Source organism: Gopherus evgoodei, chromosome 9 (genome assembly GCF_007399415.2).
Source record: "Gopherus evgoodei ecotype Sinaloan lineage chromosome 9, rGopEvg1_v1.p, whole genome shotgun sequence".
Taxonomy (NCBI): Eukaryota; Metazoa; Chordata; order Testudines; family Testudinidae; genus Gopherus; species Gopherus evgoodei.
This window is the reverse complement of record NC_044330.1, coordinates 95,578,482-95,604,433: the sequence shown is the minus strand read 5'-3', so window position 1 is coordinate 95,604,433 and position 25,952 is coordinate 95,578,482. Positions and strand designations below refer to the sequence as shown.

General features: G+C 49.2%; 1 protein-coding gene across 1 annotated transcript; it reads left to right on the top strand.

Moving 5' to 3' along the window:
• The first annotated feature begins 21,425 nt into the window (after window positions 1–21,425).
• SOWAHD (sosondowah ankyrin repeat domain family member D) lies at window positions 21,426–24,912 on the top strand. The gene is made up of 2 exons (XM_030575223.1): window positions 21,426–21,746; window positions 22,230–24,912. Exons 1-2 carry the CDS (start codon window positions 21,462–21,464, stop codon window positions 23,445–23,447), a joined length of 1,503 nt encoding a protein of 500 aa, XP_030431083.1. The 5' UTR covers window positions 21,426–21,461; the 3' UTR covers window positions 23,448–24,912.
• Window positions 24,913–25,952: the final 1,040 nt, after the last annotated feature.

Here is a 25,952-nt window from a genome sequence, read left to right as displayed (position 1 = left end):
GCAGATCCTCCTTCTGTCATTCAGAGCACACCAGTTCTTGCAGCACACCTGGGAGGTGAAAGCGTGGATTGACAGTGGTGGCTAGGATGGTTCTCAGGGCACCAGGATTGAGTCACCTTGTTACCACGTGCCTCCAGCAGGCGAGAGTCTTGCCTGTCCTAATACCCTAGTACAAGGATCGGCAACCTTTCAGAAGTGGTGTCCCGAGTCTTCATTTATTCACTCTAATTTAAGGTTTTGCGTACGGGTAACACAATTTTAACAGTTTTAGAAGGTCTCTTTCTATAAGTCTATAATATATAACTAAACTATTGTTGTATGTAAAGTAAAAAAGGCTTTTAAAAAGTTTAAGAAGCTTAATTTAAAATTAAATTAAAATGCAGAGCCCCCCAGCCCATTGGCCAGGACCTGGTCAGCGTGAGTGCCACTGAAAGTCAGCTCATGTGCCGCCTTCGGCACCCGTGCCATAGGTTGCCTACCCCTGCCCTAGCACAACCAGCTTGTCAGCCACTCAAGCACTCTCCTTTGAGCTACACCAGCCCTGTCTTTGCCTTGCAGGTTGATAATGGATGCACCCCAATCCCTGAGTCCCTTCAATGTAACCTCATGATCACTGGACACCCCCAGAAACCAGAGACCTTCTGCTCCCAAAGGAACCATGTGCCCTAGTTCACCAGTTTTGTCAGACCTCCACTCCTGTATTATGCACAGCACTGGAGTTCCGTTACAAAACAAAAGGAAATGTTTTAAAGAAAGATCAGCAATTCAAATCAAAACTCGTGTGAGAGATGGGAACAAATAGTTACATATCAAACAAAATCACAACTTGCATTCTTGAGCCAAACACAGATATTCTGTAAACACATAACAAGAAGCAGTTTGCAGCTCTGGGTAAGAAGAATTCCCTATGGTGAGAACGAGTCTCCACAGTACTGATGTGATAAGAGGGGGCACGTGGGGACCATGAACAGCCCCCTTGTTAAAATGTTGCCACCTCTCTGAAGGGAGAGTTGGAGTGATTTCCCTGTCTGTGAATGAGCAGTCCCCTCACTCACAGCCCCCTGCCTGCCAGAGAGCACAAATAAATTTGTGCCAGAGAGCACAAATAAACACCTGACAAGTATTCTAAAGGGGGGAAATATTATCCATGTGCTCAGCACATTTCAGGGACAAAATATGAAAAAGGCTAGTACCATGCAGGTCAGTGTAAGACGGGCAACTCTGGCCTTGTTTCTAGTTCAGATCTGACATTCTTGTCTACATGGGAGAACAAGTGGAGTCACTCACTCACAGTGCAAGCATATGCCCTCCTTTTACTTGGGCTCCATCACAGAATAAGCAGGGAATGTTTTGAAGGAACCTTCTCTGCACAGCCCGGCCCCAACAGAAAGGAAGGGTCTGGCTAATCCTGCCAAAGATATGGAAGTTAACCATGTTGACATGTTCCCATCATCAGCTTTGTGTCTTAACACGTTACACCAGTTATGAAGTCCAGTTTCCCTACAGAGCAGCCCAAAAACAAAGATTGGGTGCAAATTCCTGATTCAACTGAACTCCACAGCAAAACCCCAATGACTTCACTAGGATGCAGATTTAGTCCCTTACTTTTGTCAGAGTCCTGCAATTTGACAAGTCAATTATCAGCCACTCTTACTAGCTGCCAGCCTGCAAAATTCAGATCTCTGTGCAAAGCGGTTGAAGCTTTCCATGAAACAGTATTTTCATGACCATCAAAGGAGCCAGTAGGAGCCATCCCTCTGCTCAGTCTGGGAACCAGCACCAACATTTTCAAATTTAAGTGGCTAACTTTAGGCACCAACATCCCTACGTAGGCACCTAAATGTGGCTCCAGTCCTGCACCGGGATTCTCTATCTCAGCCTGTGCCTGTGTAGAGTCCTAATGGCTTCAGTGGGACTCCACATGGGCACGAGAGCCCACTTTAATAGAGACCAGTGCAGGATTGAGCCTGTGAGACGAGCTAGGTATCCATCGACCTCAATAGTACAGGATCAGACCCAATTCTGTAATGTTTTGAATAGCTTTAACTCCCATTGAGTGTGATGCAAAATGAAAATATTCATCTCTTTGTGGGAATCACTAACTCATAGCACCATGGAGTCCTTTAAGTGAATGCAATCAGGTGCTGACAATATTTTTTTGGGACCACACACCCTTCCCTCCTGCTGATGTGCTTATAATGCGATTAGTTCCATTGCAAAAGATGTTGTCTAGGTTGCCTGTATCAGGAGATACTCATTTTTCAACTCCTTTTTCAAAACTTTGTGGCTGATCTATTAAAAGTGGACTTAATTCTTAGGAGATATGAATGCAGAAGGGCAACTCACACAAGTAATGAGCGGTAACATCGAGCCCATGCAAATCTGCAAGTGATCTACCAGAACTGCAGGAGGTCTAATAATCTAAGCTTTGTGGGATGGAAGTCAATGGCAAAACTTCCAGTGACTTCACTGGAGCCAAGATTTCATCCCACGTTTCATTCTGTGTCTTACACAGGACTGTGACAGTCTCCATCACTGAAACTTTGACATCAAGACTGGATGTTTTCCTAGGAGATATGTTGTAGTTCAAACAGGAATTAATTCAGGGAAATGCTGTGGACTGTGTTAGGCAGGAGATCAGATTATCACAATGGCCCCTTCTGGTTTTATAATCTCTGAATAAAGCGGAATAAACCAGGAGGCATTCAGCACCTCACAGGATTGTGTCCCAGTCTTATCTCCTTGCAGACACCAGTATAAATCAGGAGTAATTCAGTGGAAGTCACTGGAATTATGCTGGTGTGAGAGGAGGTCCAGAACTCACATGCAGAGTAAACAGCTTCCTGGGATTTAAAGTATACAGAGACAATTAACCATGTGCAAATATGATTTAATATTCATGTGGCCCCAGAGGAAGCTTGTTAGTTTGATGATCTTGCAGAGATCACATTGACCTTGTACCATCTTTCTCTACTCATTCAGCTTTCCCAGCTCACATTCTGCTGGGAAGTTGTCGGCATAGCATGGAATCAAACCATTCATCGTTCTGGGGTAATAGTTTGCAGATAGTAATGAGACGACCAGAAACAAGAATGAGCTGCTGGGAAGTGAAGTTCTGTGTATCACTCATTTCTCTTCCTCTTTGGGTCCCTCTGTCCCTTGTGTTGATGTCATATCTAATCATTATCTATGAGATCCCAGTCATACAAATTTGCTGCTTTAAGGAAATAGAACTATTTAGACTTCGTATTGGAAAGGGCTTTCTCTGATAACACCAGAGGGAGGTGAACTCCCATCCTCACTGAAGGCTAAACTCCCTTTGAAGCCAATGTTTGAGTAAACAACTAGAGACTGGGCCCACTGTAGCAGTGGATCTCAACAGGCATAGAATACCTGGGCCCAGGAGCGCCGGCAGCCTTTTTGGCACCCTAGCTGGCGGAAGGTCCCTCCAGCAAAATGCCGCCCCCGACGGAGGCAGCGGAAGGTCCCGCCCCCGAAATACCGCCGATGACTGCAGTGGCTGAACATCTGGCTGCTGCGGTCACCACCCCCCAAATGTTAGCACCCTAGGAGTCCGCCTAGATTGCCTAATGGGTTGCGCCAGCCCTGCCTGGACCATTGTCTGAGGTAAGCCACCTTAGAAAGGTTTGAAACCAGGTACTGGATTTTCCTAGCATGATGAGATACACCGCAGCTAGAAACCTGTGTTTGTCCATTATAGAACGATAACCATAATTAATAACATTCTGCCCCTTCCAGCAGAATATTACCAAGCCCCATTTTACAGTAGGGGAAAACAGCAGTATGGAGAAGTTAAGCAACTTGGCCAAGTTCCCACAACTCAGAGTCACCAGCAGCTGCCATTTTCTTTATTCCCTGTGTCCTCTCTAACCACCAGAGCCCACTGACTAAACCTCACAGCTCCCTAAGAGGAAACCAACGGACATTTATGTTTTAATCTTCACTAGCTTTGGCTTCCTCACATGATCCAGGCTTCCCCATATAGCCTCTAAAATGGGTGCACAGTATTGCCCAACCATAATGCGTAGTTGAGGTTGTCTAAAAGAAGGACGGCTTCCCTCAGTTGAATCAGATTGGTGGTAGAGTACCACCTTTCTGAAGTACTTTACAGCCCCACCATACATTGTTCATTGTGCTTCAGCATTCCCAGGATGGGGACCATTTTGCTTCAGTTTGCAGAAAGTCTGGTTCCTTGTTTAATTGTCTTTGGAGCTGCTGTGGTTTCTGCAAAACAGCTTTCTCAGCTGTCCAATCTCTGTAGGGTTCCAGGTTCAGTATTCCAGATAGAAACTCTCCTTTTTTACCAATTTCTTTAGCGTGTGCCCAGCTGCCAAAGAAAATTGCTCATGTTGTTAATTCAGTTCAGCAGCCTGTGAGTCAAACAGCAGCTAAGAGGCAATTCTCCCCAGGACAAACCCTTGAGGAGCCAAGTGTGTTCTTGTTAGGTAATAAAGCAAGTCCTCACTCACCTCTCCAACACCCGAGGTTGTGCGGAGTTGGAATATGGGCCCACAATTCTGTCAGAGACCAGACACAAATGCGTTGATCAACGGGCACACACTACCCCAAAAGCTTTAGAATAAGTGTGGCCCCTTTATTAGGGGTGGGCATCAATATTTATACACAGAAGTAAACAAAGTGATTAACAAAAGATAATGGTCATGCATAATCAATCAAGATTTTACAGGAAGAGCAAGTTTAACAAGTAAATGCATAGAGATAAAGGCTAATGGCTACTTGAGGAAGGGGGTGTCATGAGTAGTTTGCAGGTCAGTGCTTTGTTCAAAAAAGGTTCAGAAAGGATTATGCAGAGACGGCCAGTCTGGGTGTTTTTTGGCTCCAAAGTTCACCAAAAGTTTAGACCCAACATTCCTCCATTTGTAGCTTTGAGATAACTATTAATCAAAAAGCTACACCCTATTTCAAGATCTCAAGGGCCGCTTGGCAATTTCAGCCTGGGCCAATTCGAAGAGAGTAAGGCTTTTAGCTGAAGTGGGAAAAGAATAAACTGACTTACATGAGTTTATGAGGGAGGGGACACACTGAATACAGCAACACAGTATTATAAGGACTACCATGGCCCCAACAACACCCACCAAGAGGTTTTTAACCCACCCAAATCCGGGCAGCCAATTCCATAAGGCTTCCCACCAATCATAAGGTGGCTGGCCAGAGGAGTAGTTTTTAGCCATTTCCCTTAGGTGTTTGGTACGTTGAAAAGTGTCAGAGTAGGTGTCATTTACAAAAACACAGCATTCTTCATTTATGAGGGCGCAAGTTCCTCCCTGGGCTGCTAACATCATATCTAAAGCCATTCTGTTTTGCAAAGCCAACTGGCGCAGCTGGGACATTTCCCCGGCCTGGTTCTCAAATAGGGTTGCAGTTTCATTGGTCAAAGATTCTAATAGTCCCTGTAGACGGATGATAGCACCCTTCAAGCTAGTGTGACCAGCCCACCGCTGCCAGGACAAACCATCACGGAGATTAATATCTCTGTCAGTTTCACGGATGTTACGAACGTGGGGAAAATGAGGGGGGGTGAGGGAGATCCGAGAAGGCGGTGCTAGCCATGCCAAATAACATGACCCTGCCCAATCAGGGGAGAGGAAATAATAAGCCTTGGGCCCGCACACCCAGTATGTTCCATATAATGCGTTTTGGGTATTCCATTTCTCAAAGTAGGAGGTAACCCACCGCCCGTTGTACCACTGTTCCCCTGGTAACGCAGAGGGGTCGTTGTGTGAACTGCAGAGGCACAATTTGGTAGTGTTGTCCTCAAAGGGCAGTGTAGTACTGCTTGAGCAGTTGTAGAAGGCAATTGTGTATCCTTTAACAATTAGTTGGACACCCTCGAGCTCTGAGCAGGGCTTTTTAAAAACTGACTCTGAAAACCTGCCCCTCCATGAAAAAGTTGAAAAGGTTGGATCGGGGTGAGGGATCCACATATGGGATAAGTGGGATGCGCAAGGCTTGAAGCCAAGATTTTTACTAAAGGCGGTGCCATTAAAATATATGTTGCATTTACTTGTTCCCACAAAAGTTGACCCTTTTTCTTTAACAAAACACAGTGATCCTGTTTGATTGGTTACCCTGAGATATTTGTTAATTGGCACTTCTGTTTTGTCCCATGTAAGATTGGGTTGGACTGGATCTTTTATTCTAGTCGGTGGCATCCAAGTCATATTAGCAGTGGTTAGGGGAATGGGTGTGAAGGGGAGTCCCTGTGCTGCATTTACTGGAAATTGAGTACATACCCAGCAATCACTTCTATTTCCTAAAATGCGAGTTTTAACCTCATGGGAATATCTAATAAAAGCATTATCTTCATAAGCAGAAAATAAACTGAAAAAGCATAAAAAACATACAGTTGTCAGAATAAAGGGTCCTCTCATTTTTTTTGAGTTAATTTAAGTCTAATGTCTGAGAGAGGTAAGCTGGTCCACTGGTCGAAGGCAGTGTCCTCAGTGGTGACAAGAGCTGCTGGTCCGTCACTGTGGTCCACTACGGCTGGCTTGACGTGGGAGTGGTGGATCCAAGATTTGCGTCCTTCCAGGAACACTGCAGTCTGGGTTGTCAAAAGAACCTGGTGGGGTCCAGTAAACCTTGGCTGGAGGGTGTCGTCACGAACGAACTTTTTGGCCCAGACGAAGTCCCCTGGTTGGAACGGGTGGATTTGTTCCTCCAGCGGCACGGTCTGGGAAAACTGCGAGGCTTTTCAAAGGGTACGGAGGCGAGCCTGTAGGGAGAGAAACTGACACGCAGTCATATGATCCCCTCCCAATAGTGAAACATCAGCACGTGGTAGCGCCCCGCCTTTGAAAGGGGGGTGTCCATAGAGCAGTTCAAAGGGGGATAATCCCAATGCGCGGGTTGGGCGAGTACGAAGGTGAAACAGGACCAAGGGAAGTACCTGAGGCCACTTTAATCCTGTTTCCTGACAGTATTTAGCCAATGTAAACTTAAGTTCCCTATTCATACGCTCAACTTTCCCGCTAGACAGGGGGTGGTAGGGTGTATGAAAGGAGTGTGAAATGCCCAGTCCTTGTTCTAAATGGCCAAGGACATGACCAGTAAAGTGAGGTCCGCGATCTGAGTCGAGCACAAGAGGGATGCCAAAACGGGGTACAATATCTCTAAGGAGAATCTTCGCCACTGTGGCAGCAGTACAATTAGCAGTAGGAAAAGCTTCGACCCAGGAAGTCAGAGGGCAAACCAAAACAAGGAGGTGCTTTTTTCCAAAAGCCTTTGGCATATCTGCAAAATCAATTTGAAGATGTTGAAATGGAGCAGCAGGCGGAGGTCTTCCACCCTTAATTTTGTTAAGAGGTGGAGCAGGTTCATTACGCTGACATGTGCTGCATGCTTTCACTATTGATAGGCAATAGGGTTGAATGCCTGGAGCATACCAAAAGCGAGCGATAGTGTCCACGAGGGCGTGCGTGCCGTAGTGACCCCCTTTATCATGGTGCCAGCGAACTGCCACAGGGTATGTGGAGCGAGGGAGGCAGGCTCGGCCATCTGGCATAAGCCAGGTCCCTTTGACCAGAGTGGCCCCGAGGCTTTCCCATGATTTTAGTTCAGCAGCGGGTACTGGTACGGGGTGCGGTGGAGTAAAGGAGGAGGTTGCAATAGCCAATGTGGGCATGGCTAAAGGTAAGGTGGCAGCCTTCTTGGCGGAGGCGTCAGCCAGGGCATTCCCACGGGTAACGGGGCTGCTATCTTTAGTATGGGCCCGGCAGTGAACTACAGCCAGGACGGAGGGTTTTTGGAGGGCGTCCAAAAGCTTGTGGATGAGGGGGAGGTGCTGAATGGGTTTACCGGCAGCTGTCTGGAAACCTCGAAACTTCCAGAGGTGGATATGACAATGCACAACTCCAAAAGCATATTTGCTATCAGTAAAAATGGTAACGGTCTTACCAGCGGCCAACTGGCAAGCTCGGGCCAGGGCATAGAGTTCAGCGGCTTGGGCTCCCCAGTTGCCTGGCAGTGAGGCGGCCTCTTGAATGTCCCATTCAGAGGTGACAGCATAACCAGTGAAACGCTTGCCATCAACATAGAAGGAGCTTCCGTCCGAGAAGAGGATGCAATCGGGGTTGTCCAGTGGCACGTCAAACAGGTTGTCTCTTATCTGTAAGATGCTGGAAACTACTTCCACACAGTCGTGCTGGTCCTGGGGGACTGGCAGGTCAGGAAGCAAGGTAGCTGGATTAAGGGGTCCACACCTTTCAAAAATTAGGTTAGTGTCTTCTAAGAGTTCGGCCTCTAGCTGTTGCTGACGATGGGCCGAAAAGACTTGGGTTGTGCCCCTACGCAGAAGGGCTGACAAGGCATGAGAGGTCCAAACCGTGGTAAAATGACCCAGGGTTAGGCTCTTTGCCTTTGTGATCAGCAGGGCAGCTGCTGCCAGAGTCCGGGTGCAGGATGGGGTTCCCTGAGCGACAGGGTCGATTTGCTGAGAGTAAAAAGCAAGCGGGAAATGGTGGGGCCCGCTCAGCTGGGTAAGGACACCACTAGCAATTCCGCCCCTCTCGTGGACAAAAAGGTGAAAGGGTTTGCTGTAATTGGGGGGGCGGAGAGACATGGAGGAGGCCACACTGTCCTTGAGTAACTGAAAGGCTTGAATAGTGTCCGGGGTCCACTGCAAAGGGTCAGGAGCAAGGTTAGCAGTGAGTCGGTGGAGCGGTTTGCTTAACTCCCCGCAGGACGGCAACCAGGGGCGACAGAAGCCAATTAATCCTAAGAAACCTCGAAGTTGTTTCTTGGTGTTCGGTAGAGGGCAGTTTTGAATAGTCTTTATGCGGGCTGGGTCCATCTGTCTTCCTTCTGGGGTTAACAGGAAGCCCAGATATCGGACCTTCTGTGAGACCCACTGAATCTTTTTAGGGTCTACCTTGTGGCCTCTGGTGTGTAGGTATAATAAAAGTGCCTTACCATCGATGCGGAGGGCAGCTTTTTCGCGATTACCTAATAGGATGTCATCTACGTATAGGACCAATGTGGATCCCTGCGGACTGGTGAAACCTTCCAAGTCGTGGCGGAGGCACTGGCTGAAAATTGTGGGGCTGTCTCTGTAGCCTTGAGGAAGTCGTTGCCAGACATAACTTTGTCCCTCCCAGGTGAAACCAAAGAGATACTGAGAGTCTGGGTGCACAGGAATGCTGAAAAAAGCTGATTTTAAGTCAATAACAGTGAACCACTCAGCATCCCAGGGGATTTGGCTGATGATAGTAGCTGGGTCAGGAACTACTGCATGAAGAGGGACCACATACTGATTAACAACTCGTAGATCCTGTACAAAGCGCCAACGAACAGGGTCTCCGTCCTTTTTAGGAGGCTTTTTGACAGGCAGTATAGGGGTGTTACAGGGAGTGCGCTGAGGGCGGACTAGCTTTTGTGCAATGAATCCCTCAATAATGGGGCGGATGCCCTCCCGGGCTTCCAGCGACAGGGGGTATTGAGGGACTGACGGGGGGGTTAAGGAAGGCTTTACCTGAATCCTTACGGGCTCTGCCGAAAGGAGCAGGCCAACATCAGTGTCAGAAATTCCCCAGAGGGTTGAAGGCAAGTCAGTGAGGTCAGGGGAGAGAGAGGGGGGTGTTTCCCAATTACCCTGAGTAGGGGCCGAATCTCCTAACACTGTCATCAATAATCCTACCCCTTCAGGAGTGCAGGTTAAAGTAGCCTCAAGCTTACAGAGTAAATCCCGGCCCATCAAAGGGATCGGACAAGCTGGGGAAAAAAGAAAACGGTGAGAAAAACATTTATCAGCATAAATAACATTCAAAGGCAAAGTGAGTCCCAGAGACTGTGGGTTGCCCTCCACCCCAGTCGCAGTTTTAACCTCAGAGGATAGCCAGGGAGAGGGGGCATGATTTAAAAGAGAGAAAGTAGCCCCAGTATCAATGAGGAAAGAGACAGGCAGTCCCTGGACTGAAAGGGTTAAACGAGGCTCTTCGCTGGGAGGAGAGAAAGTGAGAAAGGAGCCGGCTAAAGACATTAAGGAAATAAGACCATCACATTGTTTGCCTTCGCCCCCGGGGTACCGTCATTGAGGAGGCTGAGTTTGCTGCGGCTGCTGCTGTTTTCCATAGTTGATCCAGGCCTGGGGGATGGGCTGAGCTGGTGGTGCAGGGGTGTATTCCTCACTTGTGTAAGCATCTGCGGATGCAGCCAGACCTTCTGGGCGTCCCCAGGGGCATTCACGTTTAAAGTGACCAGGCTGTCCGCACTGAAAACAATTTCCTGATGGCTGGGGTCGCCAGGACCCTCTTCCCCGGGCACCCTGGAATCCCCTGCCACGGCCACGGCCTTTGCCTCGAACACCACCGTGAAAAGCTAAAGCCATCAGCTTATATTCTTCCTTTTTCTCTTTCTTTTTACTACTTTCCCTTTCTTTCTCCCAGGCAAAATCAGCTACTTCCAACACTGAAGTGACTGACTCACCTCCCCAATCAGGGCGAAACTTTAAGAAGTAATCCCTTACAAGGGGCACCGACTGATTCACAAAAAATGAAATAAGAGTAGGGTGGTCTGCTTCTCTCTCAGGATCCATCTGAGTGAACATTCGGGCCCCCTCCAATAGCCTCGACCAGAACTTTCTGGGCGGCTCATCAGATTCCTGCCGAATCTGCATGAACTTAGCCTGATTAGGCGAGCGGCGAGCCATTTCCTTGAGTCTCTCTAACAATCGCTCTCTATCTGTTCGCAGCTGAGTCAGCCTTAGCTGAGTCCAGTCTAGGGGATTCCAGCCAGCGGCCAGATCCCGCCTATCCATCCAAGTAACATTAGCTGCATTGCTATCTCCCCATGTCCTTTCTGCCATCCACAATCTACTACGTTCTTCTCCAGTCAAAACTCTACTTAACAACTGATCCACATCCGTATAAGTAGGATTATAACTTAAAAACAATCTTTCTAGAAGTTCTATGATCTTTCGGGGATTTTCCCCAAAAGACCCTGACAACTGTCCCCACTCTTTCAAATCCCATTCTAGCCATCCTTTATATTCCACAATACTAGCATGTTGCAATCGTCCATCATTGCTCATATAAGGTTGATCGTGCACCTGTAAAGGCATCTCTATAACCATACTTTTATTGTTCGCAAGAGATTTGACAGAGACATCCTCTAGGCTATCCTCAGGGGGGGGGCATGCACCCTGCTGTACCTGCTTGGACCTAAGCCTAGTAACTACTCCTCCCGAGGTTGGCCCCTCCAATTCCTCCTCATCCTTCTGCACAAATTCCAATCTGGGATCCTGCAGATTCCCCTCTGCTACAAGGAGAGAGTTCCCCTGCGGAGGAATAGGGGCAGGTGCAGAGGGGACCAGCTGACGAGTCAAAACACGCCGTGGTCTACACCCTTCATCGAAATAACCTGGAGGGGGTTCACTCTCGGGAGAGTACCTGACTGCCATAATTTTTAAAGATTTCCACAGCTCTGCTGCTGTGTCCCAACAAAACCAGTAACATAACTGTCCCGGATGGTCTTTTTCGATCTGGCTCTTTACTCCTCTTAAGGCAGCCTGCTCGAAAGAGCCATACGAAGGCCACCTCATCTCCGAGTCGGCCAATACCGCGGTATACCCAGTCCAATTCCTTACACATAGTGTGTACAACTTCTTCCTAGACATTCCTGTCTGTACTGGGAGTTTCCCTTCATTCCATAACTTATTTACAATCCCCAACGGACTCTCAAGAGGCACGCTAGTCCCTTGACCCATGGTGTCTGACAGGAGCCCTCCAACTGGCGTTTACCCTGCTGTCCAATACACGACCCCTCAATATTGAATTGGCTAGGAGAAATCTCCTGTGGCGCCTTGCCAATTCATATATGAGTGGTCTGACCACTGGACAGAGGTACCGCACCAGAAGGAATCCCGGACGAGCCCCCAAATTGTTAGGTAATAAAGCAAGTCCTCACTCACCTCTCCAACACCCGAGGTTGTGCGGAGTTGGAATATGGGCCCACAATTCTGTCAGAGACCAGACACAAATGCGTTGATCAACGGGCACACACTACCCCAAAAGCTTTAGAATAAGTGTGGCCCCTTTATTAGGGGTGGGCATCAATATTTATACACAGAAGTAAACAAAGTGATTAACAAAAGATAATGGTCATGCATAATCAATCAAGATTTTACAGGAAGAGCAAGTTTAACAAGTAAATGCATAGAGATAAAGGCTAATGGCTACTTGAGGAAGGGGGTGTCATGAGTAGTTTGCAGGTCAGTGCTTTGTTCAAAAAAGGTTCAGAAAGGATTATGCAGAGACGGCCAGTCTGGGTGTTTTTTGGCTCCAAAGTTCACCAAAAGTTTAGACCCAACATTCTGATCAGAATTGGTTGTGATTCTTTGAGTTGCATTACACTTGCTTGCCTCCTGCATTCTCCCACAATCACATTTACCTGCCTGTCTGTGCAGTATGTGCTGTATAGAGGTTAGTGTGTTTTCTGTATGCAGCAGATTCCTTCCCCAGATCTGATCCCGTTGGCACAAGTGACAGGTCACATAGATGTCCTTGCTCTGGGGCTGGGCAGCCACCTGAAAAGGCAAGTCAAACAGTCTTCTATTTTTTAAATTTAGGATTTTAAGGCATGTTAACCAGTGAGATTGTATTAGAGATGTAGCCTAAGTAAAAAGGGTAACTGGCTGAATTAGCTCTAATATAAAGTACACTCATCCTACAATGCCCTTTTTGTAGCACAGAAAAAGAAAGAGGAGGAGAAATTAGATGATTCAGGAGCAGGGAAGATGAGGAGATGGGGAGGGGTGAAGGAAGGTTGCTGGAAAGCAGGGCAAATCAAAGCCATCCTGAGATGAGGAGCACTTAATACGTAATTAACAACAGAGACCTATGGGGAAAAAAACAGGAGCGGTGACATTTCAGAGACGAGGGAGTTTTGGCTGGTCGCTGCTCCCATGGAAGTAAAAGGCAAAACTTTCATTGATTTCAGTGGGAGCAAGAACGAGCCCTTTAACATGCCAGTGCAGTTAGTGTGGTGATCCTTGTTATTTGTCAAGCACCCAGAGCATGCCCAGCCCTGTACAAAATACAGAGGAAAGCTTTGTGTCTGCCCTAAGGAGTTTGCAACCAGGAGAGGCTGACAGGACAGTTCAAACTGGGGGAGTCAGTGTGGGCCAAATCCTGAGCTCTCAATACAGCTAGCACCTCACAGGATTGGGCCCTTACAGCATAGCAAATTTGCATACAAAGGAAGCCTCTCTACTGCACTGACTGAATCAGCCACTGGTCCCACTACTATTAACCATATTTACTTCAAGCAACACAGAGCAGCAAGAGCGACCTCTCATGTCTACTCTGCTGATCTCACCGTGGCTACAGCAAAGCCCCAGGGAATAAAAGCCAGCACACATTCCCTGCGTGTGCATGTCACATCCACTTGGCATTCCAACGTGGCCGTAGTGCCGTACACTATTTCTGTGTGGATGGATGGAAATACTCCTATCCTTTCCTAGAAACATCAATGTTTAATGTTAGCAGCCCCAGAGTAATTATTTCCTCTTCTGATTTTTCAAATATTATGACCTTGGCAGGTGTGTGTGGGCAGGTGGGTGGATTTTATGGAGGTGAGTGAACAGCAATGCAAATCCTACTGCATGGGGGTCACATGGAGAGGCTTCTCCAGGGACCAGGGTCACAGATGGTGCAGTTCCCTCCCTTTGGAGCTTTCCCACCTCTTTTTGCTCCACACCACATGGCAAAGCAGAGCAGCACGTGTCCCATAAGGGACAAACAGACATACATACATGGAGTTGCTGACGCACAGGAGAGATCTCGAATGGCTGTTATGCTTCTGGCCACAACAGAATGATCGGGCGGTACAGCAGGACAGAGCTGCTGCAGTGACATCATTTGAGAGTCCCTGGAAAAGCCTGTGGGACCCAGCAAGCTCATCAGGGGATTCATTTTGAAAACACAAATGCTTCCCAGCGGAGCAGGGAGTTCCCTCCAGCTATGCTGATCTCAGTGTCTAATACAAGATGACTTGTATTTCCCTCTGCTGCTAGCTGTCTGGCATCCCCTGCATGTGCAGCATGCGATCAGCTGCCTGCAGTTCCCTTACCTCTTATGAGAGATGTTTTCCTAATGGCACAGGAAAGATACTCATCTGCTCATAAGGCCCTGATATTTTTTACCTCTTCTGTCTAGAGCACATGTTGTCATTTACGTCATGATGCTCCAGAGGACAGAGATTAAAATCCACAGGCCAAAGTCATCAGCCAGATGACAGCACAAACTTTCAGTTAGCACAGTGCTCTCTGCCCAGTAAGAGTCAGAGGAAAAGAGAAGGCAAAGAAGGGCTCATTATCTGTCGCTCCTTCTGTGCCAATTTCTGCCATGGTTTATGAGCACGTACCTATCAGTGTCTTCAATGGCAGGGCTGTGTGTGTTCTGGGGTGTGCAGCTTGGCTCTGTGTCAAATAACTAATTCAAATAGCCTGGCTTTTGGGGAACTACTAACTGGATCTAAAAGAAGTGACAGCAGAAGCCAGGGCATGTTTCAGATCCCAATCTAGGTACCTCTGTTCTTGTCCTTGGGACAGTGGCTTTAAGCTGCCTTTATGCTTTCTGTATTGTGGTGCTGCTAGGGGCCCATGGTGTATGTTAGAGCAGCCCCAAGGCTGCACTAAGTTATCCTCAGCTTCCCATGGTTCCCTGTTAGCTCAGTGCACTCCAGCCATACCCCCTTTCCTGCCCACAGCCTTGCCATGATGATCCCCTTGTCAAGGGCGGACAGTAGGGCTAGCACGGAGTGCTCAGACCTATTCTGCCTGGTCTGTGGAGCACCTCTCCCAGGGGTCTGCTACAGCAGCATAGACAAGCCTCAGAAGAACTGAGAATTAGGCAGCAACAGCAGTAGCTGCCCCACCCTTAAGTAGCAGCAGAGAGGTATCTGCCTCATGCTGTGGTGTGGGGGCCGGAGGATTCACCTAACACCCTGCGCCGAGCAGGAAGCAGGCTTTGGTCCGGAGGAGCTCTTAGCAGTGCAGGCCCCTGTGTGAGTTGTGGAGCTTTCAGCAGTCACTGAAGGATCAGCCCTTGGGAGGCCACTCTGGGCTGTTCTGCTCATTTCCCGCTTGTCAGCTGATCTCTTACCAAAGGTGAGACGCCATCTTTGTAGAAATGAAAAACAAATAAAATAGCAGGTGTCCTGGCTCGCAGCTCTTCTCAGGTTGCCAACTTTCTAATCGCACAAAACCGAACACCCCAGCCCCAGTCCTGCCTCTTCTCTGAGGCCCGGCTTCTTGCTTATTCCATGCCCCCTCCCTCCATCGCTTGCTCTCCCCCACCTCCTTTCACTGGGCTGGGGTGTGTAGGGGGAGTATGAGCTCCAGGTGGGGCCAGAAATGAGGGCTCCAGGCTGGGGCAGGAGGTTGGGGGTGCGGGGGATAAGGGCTCCAGCTTGGTTTGGGTTGCAGGAAGGGGCTCTGGACTGGGACCGAGGGGCTTGGAGTGCAGGAGGGGGTGCAGACTCCAGCTGGGGATGTGGGCTCTGGGGATGATGGATTTAGCATGTAGGATCAGGCTATGGGCTGGGGTAGGGGATTGTGGGGAGCAAGCTCCAGGAGAGGGTTTGAGTGCTGGTGGGGACTCCAGGCTGGGGCAGGGGATTGGGAGGGGGAGGGCAGGGTCCTGGCAGCACTTATTGCAGTTCCCAGGAAGTGGCTGCTAGGTCCCTGTGGCCCCTAGGTGCATGGGTGGCCAGGGAGGCTCCGTGTGCTGCCCTTGCATCTGCAGGTGCTGCCCCTGCATTCCTATTGGTCACGGTTCCCAGCCAATGGGAGATGCAGAGCCGGCACTAGGGCAAGGGCAGCACACAGGGGCCCCTGTGAGGCCCGGGGCAAATTGCCTCATTTGCCCCCCCCACCCCCGGGCAGCCCTGTCCCCACCACCAAAAGAGAAATACAGAGTCTCTGACAGTCAAGCTCGACTGAGAGGTTCAACCCCAGGCCAGGTTAGGAGGGAGCCTTTCCCTCTCTGATTGGAAGCCCTTTGTAGGAGTAGTGGGTCTGATTATTGCCCTGGTTCAGTGTGTGTAACCCTTACCTCAGAGCCTTGCTTATTCCCCAGTACCAAAAAGGAACCATGGACCAATAACAAAGTAGGAATCCTGTTCCCAGCCAAGACTCTCTGGCCTCCAGCAGCTCCATGGGCAGGATTTTCCTTAGCCGAGGGCCTGCTGGTACTCATGTTGTCACCATCGCTGTCTTCCTCATTCACTTCTGACAACTCCCAGCCCTCCCCCAGGATCAAGCACCAGCCCAGACCTGGGGCCTGCGTTTATATTCCCTAGCTGCAGGGCTGGCCTTAGGATTTATGGTGCCTTAGGCGAGATTATTAAACTGGTGCCCCTGTGCCTGATCTGCTCTTAGCAACACAAACATAAGCTTATAGTATTGGAAAACTTGCCACATTCACATTATTAAAACCAGTTTAACTTAATTAAGCACACTGTAATGCTGATGGACTAGCACTAAAGAAGCAGCACTATAGAAAAAATTCTGATATGACAGAATGATGCAAATAATATATTTTTTTAATTTATCAAAATTTTATTGGAAATTTATACGAAGAGGTATTGAAACAAGGATTAGTTTTTAATTAAAAGCAATCTTTCTGGCTTTTTTGGCTGCAAAATCAGTAATAATGTAATCGTATGACAAAGACAAAGTCGTGTCTTGTTCGATCGCAAGAATAGCAAGACCAGTCAAGCGTTCCTGACTCATTGTAGAGCGGAGATAGTTTTTAATGAGCTTTAGTTTTGAGAAACTCCGTTCTCCTGATGCTACTGTTACAGGAATTGTCAGTAGAATACGAGGGGCAATGTACACATTAGGATATATGTCAACAAGTTTGAGGGTATGAATAAACTGTACAGTGTCCATCACCGATTTTGCATGTGGCAACATTGATGACAGTGTACTCAATTCTTCGTACAGTTCAAGTCCATTTAAATCAAAAGTATCACCGTGCTTCAGGAGGCTCTCTAGATTCTTGCACTTTGTTATTAGTTGCTCTTGTTTTCCTATTTCGTTGAATTTAGTTATGTCATACAAAAATCCAAACTGTTCATGGTGTACTTGCAAGGTATTAAACCTTTCATAAACAGCAGATACTGCTTTATCCATCACAACATTAAAAAATTCAACCTCAAATTTCTTTTCTGGATCGTCTATGGGCATGATCTGCTGTACAGATTCTTCATAAAGAAGTGTTCCTGGCCTTTTTAACTCATATTAACTATGTATTTACTTTACAAAAGTTGGAGAAAACGTAAAACATTGGCTGCCCAACTTCTGGGCTGGCAAAAGTTATACTGACTCACAGGGAAAAAAAAAAGCAGGAGAATCTTAGTACAACATATGGTCACTCTATACCAGAGGTCGGCAACCTTTCAGAAGTGGTGTGCCAAGTTCACTGTAATTTAAGGTTTCTCTTGCCAGTAATACGTTTTAATGTTTGTAGAAGGTTTCTCTCTATGTCTATATTATATAAATAAACTATTGTTATTATCTGAGGTCTTGGCCACTGGTCCTGCTCAGGCCACTGCCAGCTGAGTAAATGAAACCCCAAACCGGCAGTGGGCTGGTGGCTGGAACCCTAGACAAGGATCCCAGGCCCCGCTCAGCCCGCTGCTGGTCTGGGGTTCTGACCACCAACTCCTGCCAGCCAGGATCCCGGCCGCCAACCCCCCTCTCAGCCCGCTACCAGCCTGGGATTCTGCTCACCCAGGCTGGCAGGAGGCAGAGTGGGGCTGGCAGCTGAGCTCCTGACTGGCAAGAGGCCGGCAGCTGGAATCCCGGAGTAGCAGTAGGCTAAGTGCTGCTGGCACCCCAGACTGGCAGCAGACTGAGCCACTCAACCCCCCATCGGCCCTACTCAGCCCGCCACCAGCCCACTCAGCCCGCTGCCGGCTGAGTGAATGGAACCCCAGGCTGACAGCAGGTTGAGTGGTTCAGCTGGCCTGCTCAGCCCACTGCCAGCCTGGGGTTCCTTGGGGGTCCCCAGGCCAGCAGCAGGTGCTGAGTGGGGCCGATGGCTGGTATCCCAGCTGGCAATAGGGCAGCAGCTGGAACCCCAGAGCAGTGATGGGCTGAGCTGCTCAGCCTGCTGCTGCATACCATCAAAAATCAGCTCACCTGCCACCTTTGACACGTGTGCCGTAGGTTGCCGACCTCTGCTTTATACACTAGTAAGGAGATGATCATATTACAGTTGTTGGAGGGCTCTTATCAGGAGTAACAGGCTATAGGAAAGTCAGTCAACATTTTTTGTTTCTCTGATGAAAACTGACCCACTCCCTGCCTCAAACCAAACCTGTCACTAATAATTGTTAACAACTTAATTTTCTGGTTTTGGCTAAGATATTGATTTAAAAAAATATATTGAAATTGGATTCAGGATTGTTAGCAAGAATTTTTGGTAAACAAAGTTGTTAAATGACAATCTAAATCGCAACACAGTACTGCTTTCATGCTTGGCTCACCGCCCAGCCTGCTGGTCAAACAGCTGCAGTAGAGGAGGAGATAGGTGGAAAACTGCAGGACCCCAAAATCCACCTCTTGGGGTGCAGAGGAGTGGCAACAGCAGCAGCAAACCCTCAGGTCCAATCACACGCCAATGGGCACCGCCGCCAACTCAACAGACCATGGTGAAGTTAGCACAGCATCTGATCTCAGGGACGGGGCACCCATGGAGCCACAGCAGCTCGTCCTGCCCTGTGCAGCTCCCCCCGGATGAGATGGATCGCTGGCAGCTGCCAGCCCGGGGGAGAGACGCTACCCAGCTAGGGTGGCCAGATCCAGATGTCCTGATTTTATAGGGTTAGTCCTGATATTTGGGGCTTTGTCTTATATAGGCACCAATTACCCCCACCTAGAGTGACCAGACAGAAAGTGTGTAAAATCAGGACAGGGATGGGTGGAGGGGGGGTAAAAGGAGCCTATATAAGAAAAAGACCCCAAAATTGGGACTGTCCCTATAAAATAGGGATATCTGCTCACCCTACCCCAATCCCCTATCCTGATTTGTCACACATCTGGCTAACCCCAGCCAAGCCCTGTGTGACATTCCAATCCTGGCTCGCTGCCCAGGAAGTGAGTTACTTTCACTTTCATTCCTCAGCAGGCAGGCAGCCAGTCTCCCGTGCCCCCCAGCACCTCACTCAACCCAGACCTGACGGAGGGGAGGGAGGAGAGAGAGAGGGGTGCTCCTGGGGAGGAGAGAGAAAGGAGGGGGTGCTCTGTGGGTCGGAGGGGAGGTGAGCTCCTTCCCCAACCCCTACCCCCCCTTCCCAGAGACCCCAGCAGCCAATCCCATTCCTCCGACTGTGCTGCATTCGGCTCTCTCTAGGACCCAGCAGCCCTGCTTCTGCACTGTCTGGGCTGCCTGGAGAGTGGTGCCCCCAGGGAGAGTGAGGCCCTACGCGGCTGCCTATTCTGCCTATGCCTAAGGACGGCCCTGCCTAGCTGGGACTCATCAGACCCAGTCACTTGCAGTTGTCCAGCTGGGGTGGGTGAGTCCCAGCAACTGCTCCTCCGCAGAACAGGGCTGGCCACTCTCTACCCCATCTGACCCTCAAAGGGGCAGACTGCCTGTTACACACCATCCTTTTGCCTGTGTTTGTACAGCACCTAGCCCTACATGCTATCACAACACAAGTAAGTTCTCATAACAACAGCTACAATGGCTGTTTGGCAGCCTCCGGGAAGTGAGTTTCATTCATTTCCCAGCAAACGTGTGTCTCTAACACAAAACCTCCAGTACCGTTATTGGGCCCCCTCGTCTGCAGTCTCAGCAGAAGTGCAGGGCTGGACTTGTCCCTCCGGCCAGGCTGTCCCTCCTTATCAGGGTCGAGACACAGTGTTGGGGCAACGTGTGGGGAAGTGCGCACCCTACCAACTGCTTTACAGCTGCGACGTTTCTGAGAACTAGAAGTAAAGGCCAACGGAAGAAAGGACCCAAAAAGGCCATGATTTAACCGGGGCTCTGGAGAGTAGTTTCCCCCATTCTGTTGTTAGCTTTTACCCTCCAGAAGTCAGCTGACTCCTGGACTGTCTGAGAGCAGCATGAGTGTGCCACAGCCTGGTCTCATTGTGTATGGCAGGCTCTGAGTCAAGAGCCATCAGCCTGACGCTGCTGATGGTGTGGATCAGGGCCTGGCAACCTTTCAGAAATAATGTGCCGAGTCTTCATTTATTCACTCTAATTTAAGGTTTTGCATGCCAGTAATACATTTTAACATTTTTAGAAGGTCTCTTTTTATGAGTCTATAATATATAACTAAACTATTGTTGTATGTAAAATAAATAAGGTTTTTAAAATGTTTAAGAAGCTCCATTTAAAATTAAATTAAAATGCAGAGCCCCCCGGACAGGTGGCCAGGACCTGGGCAGCATGAGTGCCACTGAAAATCAGCTCAGGTGCCGCGTTCGGCACGCGTGCCATAGGTTGTCTACCCCTGGTGTAGATCCATCTCTATGTTAATCTGGAATTAAAAGGGGCAGTGACAGCTCTCTGTAGCTTGCATGGCTGCTGGATTTCTAGCCCCTTGGGGAGGATGAGAGGTTATTGCCAATGGGACACTGTTGGCCACATTCAAGGTCTGCTTAATGAGGAGGCAAATTAACTGTCCCTCAGCGATTATACTTTTTGGATTGCTGGGCGACTTCAAATGGAAGCTGCAGCCCTCTGTGTTTCCTGTGATCTTTTTGCATGTACGCATTTATAGCTGAGGATGTCGCTTTGCTGCACAGAGTGACCAGTCAGACCTTCAAGGCAATGGAAGGAATAGGACTCAGGTCCTGCTGCCCCAAAATCACAAATCATTAGGACTTGAGTTAGAAGAATCTCCATTAGCTGCTAGCAGTATAGAGCCTGTGACACACAGTCAAACAGTTCTGATTCCATCCCGCAGACAGCAGTCAGTTCATCTTTCTCTGTCTCTCTCTCACACACACAGCACATCACACTTCATCACAGGGAGTTTCCACAAGAGGGGAAGTAGGTGCCTCGCACTGATCTTTAGAGTCGCTTTCAACGGACATACGAGGACCTCTCCTTTTACAAGCTGTTCAGCCCCTCCTAGAAATATTCAACCTGTAGATTAGCCTAGCCCCTTTTGACTACAGTTACCTCGAGTTCACGCAAACACAGGTTTCTCTCACTTTCATTCCTGTGCATTGCTAGCTCCAGAGATATTGCACCATCTGGCTGTTTATGCTCGAGGTGAATCCCTTAAAGTGCCTGACCCAACTGGTTTTACTTGCAACCCTTCTTTTGGGTCCCACAGTTGTACCTTCACAGGCTGAAAGCTTTAGGGCTGTGGCCAGCGCGTGTTTTTCTGCTCTCTGGGAAGAGGGTGCATTCGGTTTCACATCCCCAGTGGCCAAGGTTAATGCCAGGCCTGCAGCAGAAATGAAAAATCACATGCAGCAGCTTAATCTGTCTCAGTCGAAAAGGAGGACAAAGGTCCCGCCACAGCTTTTACTATGTAGTAAAACTAACCAGTGGCAACCTTCACACAAAGGAACTCAGCAAGGAGCAGGCTGGTGTGTCTGGAGAGGCGGCGAGAACCAGCAGGCCGAGGAGGAGCGGCCCTGCTGCTGGCAGCAGCCCTCAAGGTGTCCAGCAAGAGGCAGGTTGGGAATTCTGCCCACCCGGAGCTCTATTTCCCCACCCACCACAGGAGCAATTGGAAAGGTAAGTGGCAGCCGTTGCAGTGAAAAAGTCACTGCTTGCTTTCAGCTTCAATGGACTGAGCTCCTTTTTTTTTTGTTTTTGGCTGCTGTTATCACTGATTTGCATGTAGGAAGGAGGAAGTCAAACAGGTCCCGGATCTGCAGATCCAGCTGGACAGTGGGTTGTAATGTAGTTATGTTATCATACAAGCCGCCAAAATCTGGAGAGGAGAGAAAACACAGCCTCCGTCTGGGGAGTTATTGAATATTAAGAACCAGGGAGCAAGTAGTTCCGAGAGGAGGGACTGGGAGTGGAGGGGAAATTGCTCTAGCGTCTCTTGGTAAATAAATGGCAGACGGTGAAGCCTTTGAAAATCAGTGATCAGCTGAAAGGTGTGTTGCCTGCAGCCCAGAATTTGCTGCTGCCTGTAACATATTTCACAACAAGTGCCTTCCCCCTGAGCACAGAAACTAAATGCTGGTTCCTCTTTGCAACATTTCTAAGGCAGTCTCAGGAAGCTCTGCAGCCGGAGAGCTCAGGAGGGGAGACTGGAGGCAGAGTCTCAACGGGACAGGGAACCACTTCTCCACACCCCGGCAGCAAAGAGAGCCTCAACCATGCCTTAAAGGGAGACGGATGCCTCTGGGAGAGCCACAGGAGCAGATCTTGGGGATGGTGAAGCCTGCAGCAGACATCATGGCCAGGATGCAGAAGGTAGAGAGTCTGGAGGTATCAAAGGGCACTGAGCCACATGTGTTGCCAGAGGCCTCCCAGTCTCAAGCAGAGGCACTTATTGACAGCCAGGCGCCCAACCCCAAAGTCCAGGCATTATCATCATCCTCAGCAGCAGCAGCAGTGGGGAACGTGAAACTCCGCCAGTCACAGAAGAGGGACCTGATCAGGAGCATGGGCAGGGGTAGCAGAGGTTCAGGTAACTGGGATGCGAGCTCTGACGCAGCCAGGCTCTCCATAGGCCGGGGCAGCGCACGGCGGAGAGGTCTGAAGGAGGTTCTGCTGCAGAGCAGTGGAGCCGAGGGCGCTATGTGGCTTGCAGCTGCTCAGAAGATAGCCAGCAGCAGCAGCCCTGCTGTGGGGATGCAACAAGAGCTGGAGCAGAGGTTGGAACAGAGCCCTGAGGACTTGTCCTTAGCCTTAGACCCCCTCGAGCATGAGTGGATGCTGACTGTGGCCCAGGGGGACCCTGAGAGCATCGTGAGGTTGCTAGATGTGGATCCCAGCCTGCTGAACAGGAGAGATTTTGTGACAGGGTTCACTGCCCTCCACTGGCTGGCCAAGCATGGCCACCATGAGGCCCTGATCGAGGTGATCTCCTGTGCAGAGAAGAAGGGCTACCATGCAGATGTCAACATTCCCACGGCCAGTGGTGGGCTGACACCCCTGCATCTGGCTGCCCTGCAGGGACACGAGATGGTCATCAAGGTGTTGGTGGGAGCCTACGGTGCCAACACAAGCCTGCGGGACCACAGCGGCCACAAAGCCTGGCAGTACCTGAGAGCAGATGCCTCCAGGGAGCTGAAGGAGCTGTCAGGGGCTTTAGAGGAAGACCTGGCCCAGCTTGGTGTGTGGAACACCAACAACAACTGCATGTCATCCAGAAAGGCTGGTGGCTCTGGTGCTGAATGGAGGACCCAGGTGTTCGTCAGACTGCCATCCTTCAGGAGCATGTTCAGACAGGCACTGTCATTCTTCCAAGACCTTTAAATTGTCCTTTGTGGCTAAGAAGCAGTTTGATGTTGCCTGTGAACTAGTTTTAAAGAGCAGGTTGGCTGGAGCTGGGAAAGAGAGCAGGGGGCTGCAGTGGGGTGGCAAAGCATTGGTACAGGAGACTTGCTGAGCCGAGACTAACCAATGGCAGCTGGTGCACTGAGATTACTCAAGAGCCATTGGCTAAGACTTCTGCAAACGGGCACAGGCTTGGATCCTGCCTGTAGAAGTTTGTGCACCATTCCCCTGGCAATCCACTGTTTAGCAATTGTGCACGCGTAGCTGGGGGCAGGATTTGCCCTGCAGTAACTATTCTGCCTGTACAATGGAAGCCTCTTACCGTAACATTTCTCCAGCTGCCGAACCTCTCCAGCATGAATGGAGACCCGGAAGTGCAGCCTGCCAATCCCAGCCCTCACGCAAGTGCCCCACACAGGCCCCTTTACTCAGGTTTTGCACAGTTGACCAGGGCATGGTTCTATAAGCAGAGCATCGGGATAAGCAGGCTCCTCTGCTTTCTTTACATTGTTTCCCTGCCTGCTCCAGCGCTGTCACTGAGAACAGCAGGATGGAAAGAGGTGCTGGTTTACCTTTAGTTCTTCTGTTCTTGCTGCTTATGATGTCTCTCTGCCCAAAGGCACAAGTCACAGGATGGAGTGGCAGAGGAAGTGCAGTCTTGTGGTTAAAGCACAGGACTGGATGGAGAACTTGGAGTCTATTTCTGGCTATGCAAAAAGCTTTTCACATGACTTTGGTCAAGGCACTTCATCTCTCTGTGCCTCAGTTTCCTCTTTTCCAAATGAGGATAATGCCCCGTCCCTTCTTCACAATGAGGATGTAAGATTAGTGTGATTGTTGTCTGCAGGGTGCTCAGAGGGCCTTGGACAGACAGTTAGCAGCGTGTCATTACACATTCCACGGTGACTCACTGAGATGTCACAGAGGATTTGGATTTCAGGTGGGGAATAAGCAGACACTGAAACTCCAAAAACAAAAATCCTCTTTTCATGACATGTCTCTGCTAAGGAAGAACACAGAGGAAAAATACAGAAAACAGGTAATGCCACTAAACTACATATGCCTTCAAAATGCCCTAGGAAGTCTCATGTGCATTTCTTTTCCTATAAGCTATTTGCTGGGTCAAATAAAAGCTTAAGTCCTCAATTTGACTCTGGTGGTGGAGCACAGAGTAGATGGTGGAGTGAGGAGGCGCAGCTTGGTTAAGCAGCTCTGACACTCCCAAAGGACAGACAGACCGGGGAGAAAAGGACGGGAACTAGAAACACTCAGACATCCTCTCTACACCTGTTTGAAGATTTTAAAGTAATAGACGGGGAGCCCTGGGTGGGAGGGAAAGGGGGCCAGATTAGGCGGAAGTTACTGTAGGTAGGTTCCATGCAGACAGGGCCGGTGCAAGGATGTTTCATGCCCTAGGGGAAACTTCCACCTTGTGCCCTCTCACCCCGTGCCCCCCGCCCTGAGGCACCCCCTCCCCCCATGTCAGCTCCCCCCCTCTGCCCTGAGGCACCCCTCTTGCGGGAATTCCCCTGTGTGCCTCCCCTCCCCCCTTACTTGCTGCAGGCAGCCCTCCCCCCGCTCCCCTGCCCCAGCTCCCTCCGCCTAATTGCCGGCAGCGACCAGGGCAGCCGAAGATCTGGCCTCCGCGGTCTCTGCCGAAGAAAATGGCGCCCCCCAAATCCTAGTGCCCTAAGCGACCGCCTAGATCGCCTAAACGGTTGCACCGGCCCTGCACGCAGAAGAAAGGAACTTAGATCAGATTCCTACAGGAAGGAGGAGCTGGTGACACATTGTTCTGAGAAATGGAAAGAGTACATAGATAAGAACAACAAACTAAGGTATAGAGGGCATGTGGTGAAGTGACACTCCAGAGAGACAAAGAGGGGCGTGGTTCCTAATCCTTCTTTCTAATGTATCACTGCTCAGATTTGTAAGTATTAAAAAGGTAAATCCTATTCTACTCACTTGTCTGAAGTGTATGCTATTCATCAGAAAAATGGAACTTTGCCCAACTTGTTTTAAGTTTTGGGGCTGCCTCAGAATGGCCTAAAACTAACAGCTGCCCCAACCTCGGTTTCACACAGAGTCAGATGTTTTTTAACTGTCGCATTTATTTATAGTGTGGTTCTGCTTTGAGAAGTGCTGTAAAATGGCCTCCTGGAGTTCCATGCTCATCTTCTCTAGACTCCATTTATAACGGAAAATGATGTTTCCCTTCTAACTGCCAGCCCTAGAAATATAAGAGAGGCTCTGAGACTTAAGCTAGTTTCTTTCCTTGCTGTGCATCATCACCAGTAATAAAGATCCTGTAGGCCAAATTAGGCCCTCAGTGACACCTGGGTAATTTGAGAGATTTCAGTGAGATTGCACCAATGTAACTGACCAGGACTATGTAAACAATGATGTGAGATAGAATCCAGCTGTCTCCTAGCTGTGTTGGGTCTGCAGAGTTAATAGAAATAATGACTTATTTTATCATCAGCG

What these genes read in the sequence shown, in the direction of transcription:
- SOWAHD (XM_030575223.1), top strand. Translation starts at nt 21,462, where the DNA reads ATGAAAAATCACATGCAGCAGCTTAATCTGTCTCAGTCGAAAAGGAGG. An exon ending in CCACAGGAGCAATTGGAAAG is followed by an intron (nt 21,747 to 22,229) that starts GTAAGTGGCAGC and finishes AACATTTCTAAG; the next exon opens with GCAGTCTCAGGAAGCTCTGC.